The sequence below is a fragment of the Salvelinus namaycush genome, chromosome 16 (assembly GCF_016432855.1).
Source record: "Salvelinus namaycush isolate Seneca chromosome 16, SaNama_1.0, whole genome shotgun sequence".
In the NCBI taxonomy this organism is placed as follows: domain Eukaryota; kingdom Metazoa; phylum Chordata; class Actinopteri; order Salmoniformes; family Salmonidae; genus Salvelinus; species Salvelinus namaycush.
In genome coordinates this window covers 25,363,408-25,378,221 of record NC_052322.1, presented here as the reverse complement: position 1 = coordinate 25,378,221, position 14,814 = coordinate 25,363,408, and the positions used below count along the sequence as shown (strand labels likewise).

Here is a 14,814-nt window from a genome sequence, read left to right as displayed (position 1 = left end):
CTCAATTGTCTCAAGGCTTTAAAATCCTTCTTTAACCTGTCCCCTCCCCTTCATCTACACTGATTAAAGTGAATTTAACAAGTGTCATCAATAAGGGATCATAACTTTCACCTCGTCAGTCTGTCATGGAAAGAGCTGGCATTCATGTTTTGTACACTCAAGTGTATAGTGTTGGTTTACATTGACTTTATTTACAAACATTGGTTTATGTTGGCTTCTGATGGGGTACAACAATTTAACTAAGCTCATGAGGCATTTCTAAGTTATATTCTTCAAGAATCAAAGGGTACAATATTATTAATTATTAGTTTTAAAACATCTATGTAGCAACTACAGATTGCTCTTTTAAGTTATACCGGTATGGCTTTTTACAACACCGTCTACAAAGGCATTTCTACATTTAGTAAGTTAACATGATGCAAATTCTTACCATCAGACTGAGTAGTTTGGCTGACAAGTCCAATGGTCATGTCCCAGTCCTGTTCCATATAAAACACAAGTTATTTACAAATGGATACAAGTCAATCAATCAAATGTATTTATAAAACCCTTTTTACATCAGCAGATGTCACAAAGTGTTATACAGAAACCCTGCCTAAAACCCCTAACAGCAAGCAATGCAGATGTAGATGTAGAAGCACAGTGGCTAGGAAAAACTCCCTAGAAAGGCAGGAACATAGGAAGAACCCTAGAGGAACCAGGCTCTGATGGCTGGCCAGTCCTGTTCTGGCTGTGCCGAGTGGAGATTAAGAGTACATGGCCATTAAGACCAGATTGTTCTTCAAGATATTCAAACATTCATAGATGACCAGCAGGGTCAAATAATAATTACAGTGGTTTTAGAGGGTGCAACAGGTCAGTACCTCAGGAGGAAATGTCACTTGGCTTTTCATAGCCGAGCATTCAGAGGTCGAGACAGCAGGTGCAGTAGAGAGTCGAAAACAGCATGTCCGGGACAAGGTAGCACGTCTGGTGAACAGGTCAGGGTTCCATAGCCGCAGGCAGAACAGTTGAAACTGGTGCAGCAGCACGACCAGGTGGACTGGGGACTGCCAGGAGTCATCGGGCCAGATAGTCCTGAGGCATGATCGTAGGGCTCCGGTCCTCCGAGACGGAGAGAGAATTAGAGGCAGCATACTTAAATTCACACAGGAAACCAAATAAGACAGGAGAATTACACCAGATATAACAGACTGACCTAGCCCCCTGGCACATAAACTATTGCCGTATAGATACTGGAGGCTTAGACAGGGGTGGGTCAGGGGACACTGTGGCTCCATCCGACAATACCCCCACCCATGTCATTTCTTAATGAATACATAACTTTCCAAAACATAGAATTTTACTATTAAATGTAAAAGATCACTAACTGGTCCGATGCAAATTAGGCTGAGATTTGGAACATTTGGGGGCATTTCCATGTACATTAATTTGTATTTGTTTATAGACTGGATCGATTATTGGTTGCACTCCTCTGTCTAACAAAATAAAATGGAAATTCCCAAACCTTGACTGCAAAACCTGATAATTACAAGGCTACCATCTCATACCCCTCCAAATAAAAACACTATTGCAATTCATAATTTTAACCTCAAACCCTGACTAATAAATCAAGCTATTGTCCTAACATAACCAAAAAAAACTGACATTTAATTTCAATTTACAGAGATTAAATGGTTTAGATTTGGTTTATTGACATTTTGAAGAATTGCATCACCGGTAGCAAGTATGAGGGCCCGCCGCAACCCATGGCAACCGTTTCTTCAATGTCTGTCCTCATTTTGAGGCATCAGGACTTGAAATGTCCTCTGTACTGTAGTCTTATACCAAATGAGTCTGAACACACCTCAGACTTCAATCGATACACAGAACTACGCAAAATAATGGACCAGTTACGCATCTGGTTATATCTGTCAGTATTAAAGAAGAGTAACTAAACTGTTTCTCTGGACGTATAAATTAGACAATACATTAAAGCCTTTGAACTCAAGTAAATAATTACAAATACAAAGATGTACATAAACTAGTCTGCATTTCAACAACAAAAAAAGCTATAAAAGAAGCTACAATTCAATCACAGTAGCGGTAAGCTGCCTTGAGGTGCCAGAATGATCCCAAAGACATAGAAAAGTCCCATCAGGAGGTTGAGCTTGGCTGTCTTTTGGGGGATCTTGGAATAGCACTGGCTGCGGAACTGCCTCTCTAGGGGGAAGGCCATGGGCAACGTGAGCAGGGGCAGGGCCATGCTGATGGTGTAGTGGGTGGCCAGGATGCAGAAGAGCACATAAGGGACAAACAGCAGGAGGTTGAAGAGGATGTAGGACAGCGTGGGCCCGATGAGAATGGCCAGAGTGACGATGCCCGCCTGTTTGTCAGAGTCCATGTCCCTGGTATTGTTGCTGTGTAGGATAGCCTCTGTGTTGAGGGCCAGGGGAACGGCGTAGACCAGAGGCAGGACAGACAGGTAGCCCACCTGCACGGCGTGGGCAAACATGACCGCCAGGGGGCCAAAAGTGATCAGGATCACCACGTCCCCCAGGGCCACGTACTTAAGACCAATGCCTGGAAACAGGACAAGGAAGGTATCGTAAGAATCTGGATATTAGTGTGTGTGTGTGTGTGTGTGTGTGTGTGTGTGTGTGTGTGTGTGTGTGTGTGTGTGTGTGTACTTGTAAATAAAGTGAGGGAAATAATGTCAGTACATTTTGAAACAAGTTAATGCCAAGCTCACCTCCCGTGTACAGAAAAGAGCTGGAGAGCCCTCCAAAATAAATAAGGGCCAGATGCTCCATCCTCAACGTGGAGAGAAAGTAGAGCAGGGTGGCACACAAGCAGCCCAGAGAGTAGAGCAGCGCTCCGAACATGACCACGTCCTGCGGCGCCAGGATCTCATCCACCAGAGTCCTATCGTCGCTCTTCTTGTGGTCGATCCCTTTGGAGAAGTCATAGTAAGTGTTAACCAGATTCCCTGCCCCGTGCACCACCAGCACTGCCACGGCACACACCATGAGGATGACCAAGTCCACAGAGCCCTCCAGCTTGTAGGCCAGGGCACTGCCCAGAGCCACCGGTGTGAGGGAGGCGCTGAAACTCCACGGCCGCAGGGCCAGCACATAAGCAGCACACTTGTACCTCATGTCAGACGCGACTCTGGCCCTCCCCGAGCTTCGCTGGTCAGCGGTGTGATTCTGCACAGTGTCATTCAAACCGGTGTGCCTTGTCTCACTATGTCCATTCAATCCAGCCAAAACAAATGTCTCTGCACTGCTTGGTTTCTGCCCCACAGCCATACCTCTGCCAGGGTCCACAAACAAAGAAACAGAAGGTAAACCTGTAACAGAATTACAGAGGTCACACATAGAATGTCATTTATGTACAATGAACATCTCATTTAATGAACAAGAGCATCAGAATACAGGCTCTTTAAGTTATTGAAAACCAGTATGGAGTAGTTTTTGTATTATCTGTCCGTCATAATTGAAGGGTTGCAAGAGCGTGAGACCAGAATGTTTTGTTGTTGTTGAGCAGGATTAAAGCGTGCTACTACATGCTAAAACGTAGGTAGCAAACGAGTCTGTTAATTTACAGTATTTCCCGAGTAGCTAGAAATATGCTAGTTGGACCACCTGAATTTCAATGCACCATGTTGTGAATTGTACAACACACCTGTTGGATGGCCACATTGCTTGCTCCCTACAACCTCGCAAAATTGGCATTTAGAGCATTGCACTGCTGGATAGTCAACTACATAGATTAAAGGATTAAAGCTAACTATCCAGTGTGCTATTAGCAAGCCAAAAGCCAGGGCCAAATTAAATGTCCGAAACCAGACTTTACCTGTTTTATGTATCCGTTATCTGATAAACTATTTCACGCCATGTAACAACAGATTTATGTGGCTGCTACCTAACCACAGGGCTGACCCTACTCCTTGATAAACTTGCTACGTGTCAATTTCGAGAATATTTCACTGGCTGATCACAGTTAACCCTGACGGACGACATTTCGTCCAACCCTCTTGAGTGAGTGCAGACGTAAATAGGCGCCGTTAGAAACACACTTCAATGTGATCTGCGTTCCGGGTGTTGTAGATGACATGTGCAAGAAGAAGCCTTTCCTCAATAAGAACATTTAAATAAAATAATAAAAATATCTGGAAAAATTTAGGATTTAAAATATCGCTTATTTTGTACACTCGCACCAACGGATGTATTAGAAATACTAAGGCAGGCCAGGGAGTTATTGATTCTCTGGTGGTGGTTCAGTGCGATCTCTCACTATCCCACCCAGATTCGTAAATGGGGGAAAACGTTCAACTAAATTCAGACCATCATCTCAGGGCAAATACCATACTCTCTTAATAAAAACACTTGTGAAGCAATTTGTTTTCCAATTATTTTCGAACGTAGCTGAATACGAATGCAGCCCAGACTCAAATTGCGTGTTTTGGGCCTTCACAAACGCACTGGTTTTACACAGATCTGCAGAATATATGCCTATCAGCATAGGCCTACTGACATACATTTTCACAATTAATTTGATGTAGGTAATTTACTCCAATTAAAATATAATTTGAGAAATATTTGTTGCTTGCATCAGGCAATAGCCTGTCACAGATATACTATTTTCCTATGCAATTAGAACAAAAAAATATTGCATTTTTAATTAAGAGTCAGAACATATTTAAATAAGGTTCAATATAAATCAAAGTCAACCTATTGCCCTATGCGTATTCCTCAGCTAAAATGAGAGACCCACACATAGGTATTTGAGCAGGCCTACATTTTTTAAATCCATGATCAAATCTCTGTTATGCACTTCTAGATTAATAAGCATGCAAAAATAATAGTTGAATCAAAATAGTTTTAAGATTGTCGACTACGTGCAGCTGGTTTCCTTTCCATTTAAACTTGTCAAACTCTGACCTCCATTTAAAGTAATGTGAAACCATTTGGCAGACTGCGGAATAGCGCTGCGGCCGAAGGTTGTATAGAAAGCTGCAAAGTTTGATGCAGCCTGGAGCTGGCGGCGGGTGACCAAGGATTCCAGCCTTAACACCGTTATCCTCAATTTAAAAATAATTTGTCAAATAAAAGGATGCATTGGATGGCCATTGATATCCATGCGGATAGATGGTGGTGAAATTGACTAGTCTGTCTTTGTTTGGGGATTTTTTCTGGAAGGTGATATCGCAACGATGGTGTGTCAGACGTTCAGAAGTTTACAAAGAGGCGACTTCAGTGCTCTGCTGGCTGTGGCGGTGCTTGGGGTTCTGTTTGAAGGGATGCAAGAAACCACGGCATTTCCCACCTGGAGAATAGAGGTATGGTGTGAGAATTCAACTTTCTAACTTGATACCTCCTTTAATTGCACTGCTGAATACTTCATTCAGTTTCTATACTGGACAGGTTATGCTGGAATAAATTATGATCAAGATTTTAGATGATTAAACCCATTTAGGGCAACAATATTTTCATTTTATTTTAACTTGTTTTTTTTCAGTGTCTACCAAGACATCTGCTTGGTGACAAATGAGCAAATAATAAATAAATCAAATGTAATTGTAATATGAATCACATTTTTGGATAAACTTCATCAGACAGGAATTCCTTTATATAATCAGTAATTATACATATCATTTATAATGTAGCCTATTCATATTATATAATTGGAGGAATTCTTTAGTTTTGGTGGTGCATGCAAGGAATATAATTGTACACCTTTCCAATAGCCTACAGTTAGTATAGAATAAGGGACAAAAATCCATTATGACATTTTCTTTGAAAGAGACATATCATCACAGGAGCCAGACTTGCTTGTATGATATGCAATCTCTGTAGAATAATTAAGAATTTGGTTGGTTTTGCCCTGATTTTTGTCCCAGTTGAGGAAAAAAACACTATTCTTATTGCATTGTAGCCACAATAAAAATGTTTTGATCTGGCTGGATGAAGTCTTAACCCTCACTTATACCAAGTTAGCTATTCTAAAAGTATCTTATATTGTTCATTAATTCACACTAAGTCAAATGCAGACTTCTCAGAATCCTTGATTAATAAACCAGGGGCAAACAGTTTGGGAATCTTCAAAGGAGATCACAGTAAGAGGAGCTTAGCATGTTGGTTGAGCACTGAATGATCAGGTTCTAAAGGTTATCTCCAGTGCGCTTGTTTTGGAACATTTTCAGTTGTTTTCCATAGGAAGAAATGGTGTAGTAAATGGTACAGCTTAGAACAACATGTAGCTTCAAGAAATCATGGACTGTTCTCACATTGCTCCAATTTAAGTGGAATGCCTGCTCCAACTTCTAGGCTATGTCCTCTTCTTTTGTAGTGTATGTTTCCTTGACTCTGTTATCAGTGTGGCAGGAAGACTTCAGTCTTCTGCAGGGCTCCTCTGGTGTTCGTCTGGGTGTCTAGGCCTCAGCTCTTGGCAAAGCCCTTGTTTTCCTGAGGATTGAGGAACATTAAAAAAGGAATGCATATGTAGCACATGGGGATGTGTGAAACTTACTCCTCAGCCTGAAGGGTCCCCACTTGTGCCAGCGAATAGCTAGCTTTTTCCGACTGGTAAGACACTTCAGGAGGGCGGTCACGTGTGCTAGCATGGCAGAGGTCCCGACTTAGCGCCAGGTATGGTCTGAATGAGCAGCGTGGCAAGCAGTGTGACGTCCTTTACATATAGTGTCTACATTATTTCTCTGCGAAAAAATATTTAATTTTCATATAGATATTTAAATAGTATAAATTCATATGTTTAGAAATAGCAATTTTTGGGGGTTGTATTTCCACTGTATTTGTATGTAAATGTTGAACTTGTTCAGGTCGTGTTGGTCCAATCCCTTATCGTTGATGATAAGGACTGTGGAGTAGATCTGTGGATAGGCTAAATTAGCTTATTCACTTGTCATAAAAGTTCCCGATAACAAAGTCACCTAAAGTTATTGGATAATCAGTCAAAGTGTACACTACCTTTCAAAAGTTTGGGGTCACTTAGAAATGTTCTTATTTTTGAAAGAAAAGCAAATTTTTTTTCCATTAAAATAACATCAAATTGATCAGAAATACAGTGTAGACATTGTTAATGTTGTAAATGACTATTGTAGCTGGAAACGGCAGGTTTTTAATGGAATATCTACATAGGCGTACAGAGGCCCATTATCAGCAACCATCACTCCTGTGTTCCAATGGCACGTTGTGTTAGCTAATCCAAGTTGATCATTTTTAAAGGCTAATTGAGCATTAGAAAACCCTTTGCAATTATGTTAGCACAGCTGAAAACTGTTGTTCTGATTAAAGAAGCAATAAAACGGTCCTTCTTTAGACTAGTTGAGTATCTGGAGCATCAGCATTTGTGGGTTCAATTACAGGCTCAAAATGGCCAGAAACAAAGACCTTTCTTCTGAAACACGTCAGTCTATTCTTGTTCTGAGAAATGAAGGCTATTCCATGCGAGAAATTGCCAAGAAACCTTAGATCTTGTACAATGCTGTGTACTACTCCCTTCACAGAACAGTGCAAACTGACTCTAACCAGAATAGAAAAAGGAGTGTAAGGCCCCGGTGCACAACTAAGCAAGAGGACAAGTACATTAGAGTGTCTAGTTGAGAAACAGACGCCTCACAAGTCCTCAACTGGCAGATTCATTAAATAGTACCTGCAAAACACAAGTCTCAACGTCAACAGTGAAGAGGCGACTACCGGATGTTGGCCTTCTTGACAGAGTTGCAAAGAAAAAGCCATATCTCAGACTGGCCAATAAAAAGAAAAGATTAAGATGGGCAAAAGAACACAGACACTGGACAGAGGAACTCTGCCTAGAAGGCCAGCATCCCGGAGTCGCCTCTTCACTGTTGACGTTGAGACTGGTGTTTAGACTGACGAGTTTCAGAAGAAAGTTATTTGTTTCTGGCCATTTTGAGCCTGTAATCGAACCCTCAAATGCTAATGCTCCAGATACTCAACTAGTCTAAAGAAGGACAGTTTTATTGCTTCTTTAATCAGAACAACAGTTTTCAACTGTGCTAACATAATTGCAAAAGGGTTTTCTAATGATCAAAACAAAGTCACAACATATTTCTAAACACTCTTAAACAGTTAGCACCTATAGCTGGCCTTTCACAGCTGTAAAACAAGAATAGAATACTGGTGTTATTATTTGGAGAGTCTCATTTGCCCCTCCCCAAAGGGACATCAGACATATTGTATCTGCAAAATGTATCATACTTAAAGTTTGGAAAGCAGTTTTACTGCTGACCACTTCCTTTTTCTACAAAATGGAATGCCCTTGCATGAAAATGTAACATGTAACATTCACATGCAATGCATTGGGATAATAGCCTCTAGAAACTGCAGAATTAGAGTTGAGTATCCTCAGCTGGTCTCGTCAAACCAGAACCCTTGCAGCATGGAACTGTTGATTGTTTAGATTTTGAACATTATAACTATAAATACTGTATAAATTAACACCATGAATCACAACTGTCAGTTCAACTAACAGTGTAAGTAGATTACAGTACAACGTTAACGCTGTGCTGCTCTCCGCCTGCTACTTGAAGTGTGTCAGAGGGTTGGGTACTGTGGCAGTAAAAAGACAAATGACGTTGAATAAATGTGTTATACATTTTTTATGAATGATACTGCAGACACATGAATAAAGGTGTAATGACTAGTATCATAAAGGTATTATGCATGCATTATGTATACCCCCTTCAAGTAAAGTGTTACAACTTTTACTTTTTACTTCTCGGGGATCTCCACTGTTTTTGTCCAGTTTCTCAAGTTCCTTCCATGAATACTTCTGTTCTTCCATCTCATGTTGTTAGCAATATTCTCCTGGTCCTTGGTGCTTGGTTCTTTGGTCTGGTTCAGACACTGGATCAAGTCAGTCATATCATAATAATCTGTCAGTCAGCCACGAAGACAGGAACACTAACAGTGATAAAATACTAAGCACTAGCTATGTGTAGTTCATAAACACAATTGTATTCTAGGTTAATTATCTACTGAACAAAAATCTAAACGCAACATGCAACAATTTCAAAGATTTGACTTAGTTACAGTTCAAATAAGGAAATCAGTCAATTGCAATAAATTAATTTGGTCCCAATCTATGGAGTTCACATGACTGGGAATACAGATATGCATCTGTTGGTCACAGATACCTTTTAAAAGAAAGTAGGGGTGTGGATCAGAAAACCAGTCAGTATCTGATGTGACCATTTGCCTCAAGCAGCGAGACATATCTCCTTCACATAGAGTTGATCAGGCTGTTGATTGTGGCCTGTTGTCCCATTCTTCTTCAATGACTGTGCGAAGTTTCTGGATATTGGTGGAAACTGGAAAACATTGTCGTACAAGTTGATCTGGAAAACGCTGTTGTACACGTTGATCAAGAGCATCCCAAACATGCTCAATGAGTGACATGTCTGGCGAGTATGCAGACCATGGAAATGTTCAACTTCCAGGAATTGTTTACAGACCCTTGTGACATGGGGCTGTGCATTATCATGCTGAAACATGAGGTGATGGCGGCGGATGAATGGCACGACAATGGGCCTCAGGATCTTGTCACGGTATCTTTGTGCATTCAAATTGATATAGATAAAATGCAATTGTATTCGTTGTCTGTAGCTTATGCCTGCCCATACCATAACTCCGCTGCCACCATGGGGCACTCAGTTCACAACGTTGACACCAGCAAACTGCTCACCCACACGACGCCATACACTTGGTCTGCGGTTGTGAGGCCAGTTGGACTTTCTGCCAAATTCTCTAAAACGATGTTGGAGGAAGAGAAATTAACATTAATTTTTCTGGCAACATGTGTGGCATTGTGTTGTGTGACAAAACTTCACACTTTAGAGTGGCCTTTTATTGTCCCCTGCACAAGGTGCACCTGTGTAATGATCATGCTGTTTAATCAGCTTCTTGATATGCCACACCTGTCAAGTGGATGGATTATCTTGGCAAAGGAGAAATGCTCACTAACAGGGATGTAAACAAATTTGTGCACAACATTTTAGAGAAATAAGCTTTGTGTGTGTGGAACATTTCTGGGATCTTTTATTTCAGCTCATGAAACATGGGAATAATAATTTACATGTTGCGTTTATATTTTTGTTCAGTATAAAAAATAAAGTTAAGACCAACCCAGCGAACACAGAATTTATCTGTAACGTTTCCTAAAGGTTATCCTTTGACAAATAACTTTCACACAAAGTTCTGGAAACCAACATTTGTTTGCTGGGAATCCAGATCCCAATCATAGATATAAATTACATCTGGATGTTGAGGTGACATGTGTCCAGTAGGTTGAAACTCCTCTCCTCGCTCCTAACTGGTAGCGCCAAATCTCTGGTGGTTAATCTACAATTTTTTTGTCCAAGGAAGAAGTTCACACCTCTGGTGTGTTAATGATTGGGATTCGCAAAGATGCCCGCACGCAGGTTCTCCACCTCTCCAGGAACAAGCGCTACACCCTCACCCCTGAGAAACTCAAATGGGACAAGTTCAAGCTCACTTACAAGTTTGGAGATTATTTTATTTCACCCTCCTTTCTTACCAAACATTTACTGTCTAAAAACAAAAGGAAATGCTGTTTGAATTGACTTCAGACATATTTACAAGGGACAGCTGTCTTAGAGCTTTATGGTAGCTCCAATTGCTTTTACTGATTTCTGCTGTTGTAATATGCCAAGTGGTTTCCCCAGATAATGGCATTGTGTCTGTGCAGGCTGCTCTCTTTTCCAAGGAACCTGATGAATGCCAGTGACACGCGCCGGGGCATTGCCAAAGCCTTCACTATGTGGAGTGATGTCTCGCCCTTCAGCTTTAGAGAGGTGCCCGCTGACCAGGAGGCAGACATCAAGATAGGTATATGTTGTTGTGCCCCCACCTAAAGTATATCAGGCATGATGACTGGCATATAATCTAGTAGGACTATACAGTGACATGTCTGAAATGCCTTCAGCATTTGAAATGAACAAATCTCCCTCTACTGTCTAGTTATCTAATGTTCAGCATGATTCATGGCTTTATTTGTATGACAAAGAGTCCTGTACACCTTCCAAGCATGTGTAATCATTTTAAAATGATCTAAATAATGCCGAAGCCATCAGAGTGGGAGCACCATGATCTGGGATCCTTGTTCCAGCATAAATACTTGATGCAAGTGTGAAAAATGACAGTCATCCTCAGTGGGGTTAAGAAGTTTAAAATCCATCATCTTCTAGACTCTATTGTATGTAGAATGAGAGAGGCTGGAGAGTTTCCCCTCTTGGTTGCGCTGTCTGAGGCACAGGTCTGTCTCTTTTTGGCAGGCTTCTACCCCATCAACCACACAGACTGTCTGCAGTCCTACTTGCACCACTGTTTCGACGGCATCACCGGCGAACTGGCACATGCTTTCTTCCCTCCGACGGGCGAGATCCACTTTGACGACCATGAGTATTGGATTCTGGGAAACATGCGCTTCAGCTGGAAAAAAGGCAGGCACCTTGGGTGATCTCTTTCCTGATTTTTGTAAGCTGCTGTTGTGCACTCAGCACCAAAGCTACTTGCTGGATGTCCAGTTGAATTAGTCAGATGCACAGGGTTGAAAAGTGAAAATCGTGGACACTGTAGTTGGCAATTATGTCTTGAAGCTGGAATAGTCCACAGTGTAATACTGCGCCTAAATGTGTAATGGTTGGAAGATACTGTGAACTTAGAAGCGTAGTTAGATTTTGCCGTTGTTAGATCAACTGTGTCTCAGTAGCCATCTGCTTCATCGACACTGATCTGAAAAGACAGGTATAGGTGAAAGCCATATGTTGTTATGCCACTCAGAACTAGCTTTCATGTGTATAGTTCAGTGGATGAGGGAAAGGACTTTCGAAAGTAGCTACTATTGAGATGCACCCCAATTACTGAGACAGAATGAACAGTTTTGTGTTGTTGGTTTGTGCAGGGGTGTGGCTGACAGACTTGGTCCATGTAGCGGCTCACGAGATTGGCCACGTCCTGGGCCTCATGCACTCCCTGAACCCCAAGGCCATCATGCACCTGAACGCAACTCTAACGGGGCGCAAGCTCATCACACAGGACGAGGTGTGGGGCCTGCACCGACTCCATGGTAAAGCCAAGCACCCACAAGCAAAGAGCCCTGTAAAACAGACAGAATAAACAGTGTCATATTGTTTTGTAGCACAAAACAATCACCGGAAGCATATCTTTCAAATGAAATATATCCTCATTTAAAATAATGGTCCCACTTTAAACAACCAATTTATACAGGCTTTATAGACTATTCATGATTTCTTCCTAAGCACTATATAGATGCTTCACAAATAATTTATTTACTACCTGCTGCAAGTAAACGTGGCCTTAATGAGTATTGTTGAACCTTTAATACAGTGAGTGAGTCATTATAAATGTGAAGACAGATTGTCATCCCAAATTCCTTTCTGTAGACTGAAATTAGCACTCTCATCCCTCTTTCCTCCTCCCCTGTAGGATGTTTGGATAGATTATTTATCTGTCCAGCCTGGGCGCGGAAAGGCTATTGCGACAGCAAGCGAAAGCTCATGCAGAAGCACTGCCCCTCGAGCTGTGATTTCTGTTACGGTAAGAGCAGCACTGCAAAGGAAAAAAAGATTACTCCCAATCTACTGGTGCAGGAATCGCATCTGTACCATTTGCCAATGCATCGTAACGCAGCCAACAAAGTCCAGCCATGCAGAACCATGATGAGGGTTTGCAGCCCTTCTGATTTAAAGTCAGATTAGATACTTGCCACTGGATGAGACTCATTCAGAAATAATTACCTCTGGATGTATTTTGGTCTGCTTTATAGTAAGCGAGCAGAGCGTCTTAGTGAAGCACCTCGACAGCTTAAATTCCCATAACCTCCGCAACCAGTCTCACCACGGCCGAGGCCTCCGGTTGCACAACAGGATATGACTCCTCCTTGCCACGGCAGCCATAGATTGTGGGTTTGTCCGATTTATATGTGTAACAAGGGAGAATGTGGAGAGGAGAAAGGATACCATTCCTGGCTCCTAATCTGTTCCTCATTGTTGATTGGGAGACGTTGTACGGCTGTGGAAAATTCCAGTATGACTCCAAACCACTGGAATTTCAGACTGTGGCTTGAGTGTTAGAGACGCGGAAGGTCAATTTGGGATTTCTGCGGCCCAAACTAGTGGCTGCCTTTTAAACAAACTTCCAACTGATCATGAGGCACAACATCGTGTTTACACATCGAATGGCCATAGCACTTGGGTAAATTAACTAGATAGAGAATGTCCTAAAACATCTACAATGGAGTTGCCATGAAGTTTTTTGATGCACATGTAGGCAGATAGGAGCTTTTATGCTTAGTTTGAGTGTGTATGTCTTGGGGGATAATGATATGATCCTAAATTCCGACTCAGATCAGATTAAACAATAACTAAGACATTTTCTTGGCACTTCTTTGTTTACTTTTTGGAGTAAACATTTCATGAAAAGACTAACATCATTTTGTGAAATTAAAGCCATACCACACTGAGTCATGTCTGGTTAAGACTAAGACTATACAGAAGTGGATACCCCAGCCTTTAACCTTGTGTTCCCTAACTTTCCTCAGAGTTCCCCTTCCCCACCATGGCCCCCACCCCCACCCCCCAACGGACCAAACACAAGCTGGTGGCTGAGGGGAAGAAGCTCACGTTCCGATGTGGAAAGAAAATTGCAGCAAAGTCAGGCAAAGTATAGTGAGTGTCTTATTTAGCCCAATATCACTTCTAATAAATCATGATATCATACCAACAATGGACTGAATTTAAATGTATTTTTACTGTTTCTGTAGCTGGTACAAGGACGGAGAGATTCTGGAGTACTCCCACCCTGGCTACATCTCCCTAAAAGACGATCACATCAGTATCGTGGCCAACGCCATCAACGAGGGCACATACACCTGCATCGTGAGGAAAAAGAACAAGGTCCTCACCAACTACTCTTGGAGGGTACGAGTGCGCTTCTGAGGGTGATGCCCCCATCCGCACATAGAAGCACTGGGTATTAGCACAGAGAACACACAACCGTAGAAACAGAATTACCAGAAGAGGAAAAGCCCTTAGACAACTGCATTTTCACACATTGATTTGAATGGGATGTCCGTTCTAGGAATTCTATTTAAAGCACACCTTCACTCAAACATTGCTTGTTCAAAACGGGGACCTCACTCACTTGGGCACATATTTTAATGTATGTACATTGTCTAAACAATACCCTCAAAACAATCATGTTTCAGGTTTTTTTGTAATGCATTTTCGTATGTGCACAATAAACCCTTTTGTTCTGTGGTAAGTAGTATATAGAATCTAGATGTAAAACTACATTGTGTCCAAGTGAGTATTAGATACACTGCTGGCATTGTTTCTGTTATGTATTATGTGAACAATAGACTGTTCATTGAAGTTAGAGCTCACTGACACTTACAGGGTAGCTAGTAGCCTCAAACTTTCCTAAATATTGTCCAGGAATTTCAAATAAATGTAACTAGCCTGGCTACTTTATGCCATGGGTAATGCATTCTAAAAGCTACTGCATCAATGCATGACACCTACAGTATAAACAACATGTTGGTTCCATGTTTCATGAGCTGAAATAAAAGATCACAGAAAAGTTCCATATGCACAAAAAGCAAATTTCTCTCAAATGTTGTGCACACATTTATTTACATCCCTGTTACTGAGCATTTCTCCTTTGCTAAAATAATCTATCCACCTGACGGGTGTGGAATATCAAGAAGCTGATTAAACAGCATGATCATTAAAACAGACGCACCTTG

The 14,814-nt window shown here is 41.5% G+C and overlaps 2 protein-coding genes across 3 annotated transcripts; one reads left to right on the top strand and one right to left on the bottom strand.

Annotated features, from left to right (window-relative positions):
- Positions 1 to 1,672: 1,672 nt before the first annotated feature.
- LOC120061217 (ubiA prenyltransferase domain-containing protein 1-like) lies at positions 1,673 to 4,009 on the bottom strand. Its single transcript, XM_039010862.1, has 3 exons — positions 3,838 to 4,009; positions 2,732 to 3,331; positions 1,673 to 2,562 (listed from the first exon to the last, which is right to left on the bottom strand). Exons 2-3 carry the CDS (start codon positions 3,288 to 3,290, stop codon positions 2,075 to 2,077), a joined length of 1,047 nt encoding a protein of 348 aa, XP_038866790.1. The 5' UTR covers positions 3,291 to 3,331; positions 3,838 to 4,009; the 3' UTR covers positions 1,673 to 2,074.
- A 961-nt stretch (positions 4,010 to 4,970) lies between these two features.
- On the top strand, positions 4,971 to 14,652 carry LOC120061216 (matrix metalloproteinase-23-like). Of its 2 annotated transcripts, none has more exons than XM_039010860.1 (8): positions 4,971 to 5,323; positions 10,388 to 10,527; positions 10,735 to 10,874; positions 11,321 to 11,488; positions 11,950 to 12,114; positions 12,495 to 12,605; positions 13,609 to 13,735; positions 13,831 to 14,652. In XM_039010860.1, exons 1-8 carry the CDS (start codon positions 5,198 to 5,200, stop codon positions 14,003 to 14,005), a joined length of 1,152 nt encoding a protein of 383 aa, XP_038866788.1. In that variant the 5' UTR covers positions 4,971 to 5,197; the 3' UTR covers positions 14,006 to 14,652. The 2 variants fall into 2 exon arrangements, with proteins under 2 accessions (XP_038866788.1, XP_038866789.1); XM_039010861.1 differs by having other exon boundaries at positions 5,215 to 5,323; positions 10,392 to 10,527.
- Positions 14,653 to 14,814: the final 162 nt, after the last annotated feature.

Bases quoted from the DNA above. Each gene is read 5' to 3' on its own strand.
- LOC120061216 (XM_039010860.1), top strand. From the start codon at position 5,198: ATGGTGTGTCAGACGTTCAGAAGTTTACAAAGAGGCGACTTCAGTGCT. The intron at 10,528-10,734 runs GTTTGGAGATTA...GTGTCTGTGCAG, and splicing joins AAGTTCAAGCTCACTTACAA to GCTGCTCTCTTTTCCAAGGA. The intron at 10,875-11,320 runs GTATATGTTGTT...TCTTTTTGGCAG, and splicing joins GGAGGCAGACATCAAGATAG to GCTTCTACCCCATCAACCAC.
- LOC120061217 (XM_039010862.1), bottom strand. From the start codon at position 3,290: ATGGCTGTGGGGCAGAAACCAAGCAGTGCAGAGACATTTGTTTTGGCT. The intron at 2,563-2,731 runs GTGAGCTTGGCA...TCCTGTTTCCAG, and splicing joins CTCTTTTCTGTACACGGGAG to GCATTGGTCTTAAGTACGTG.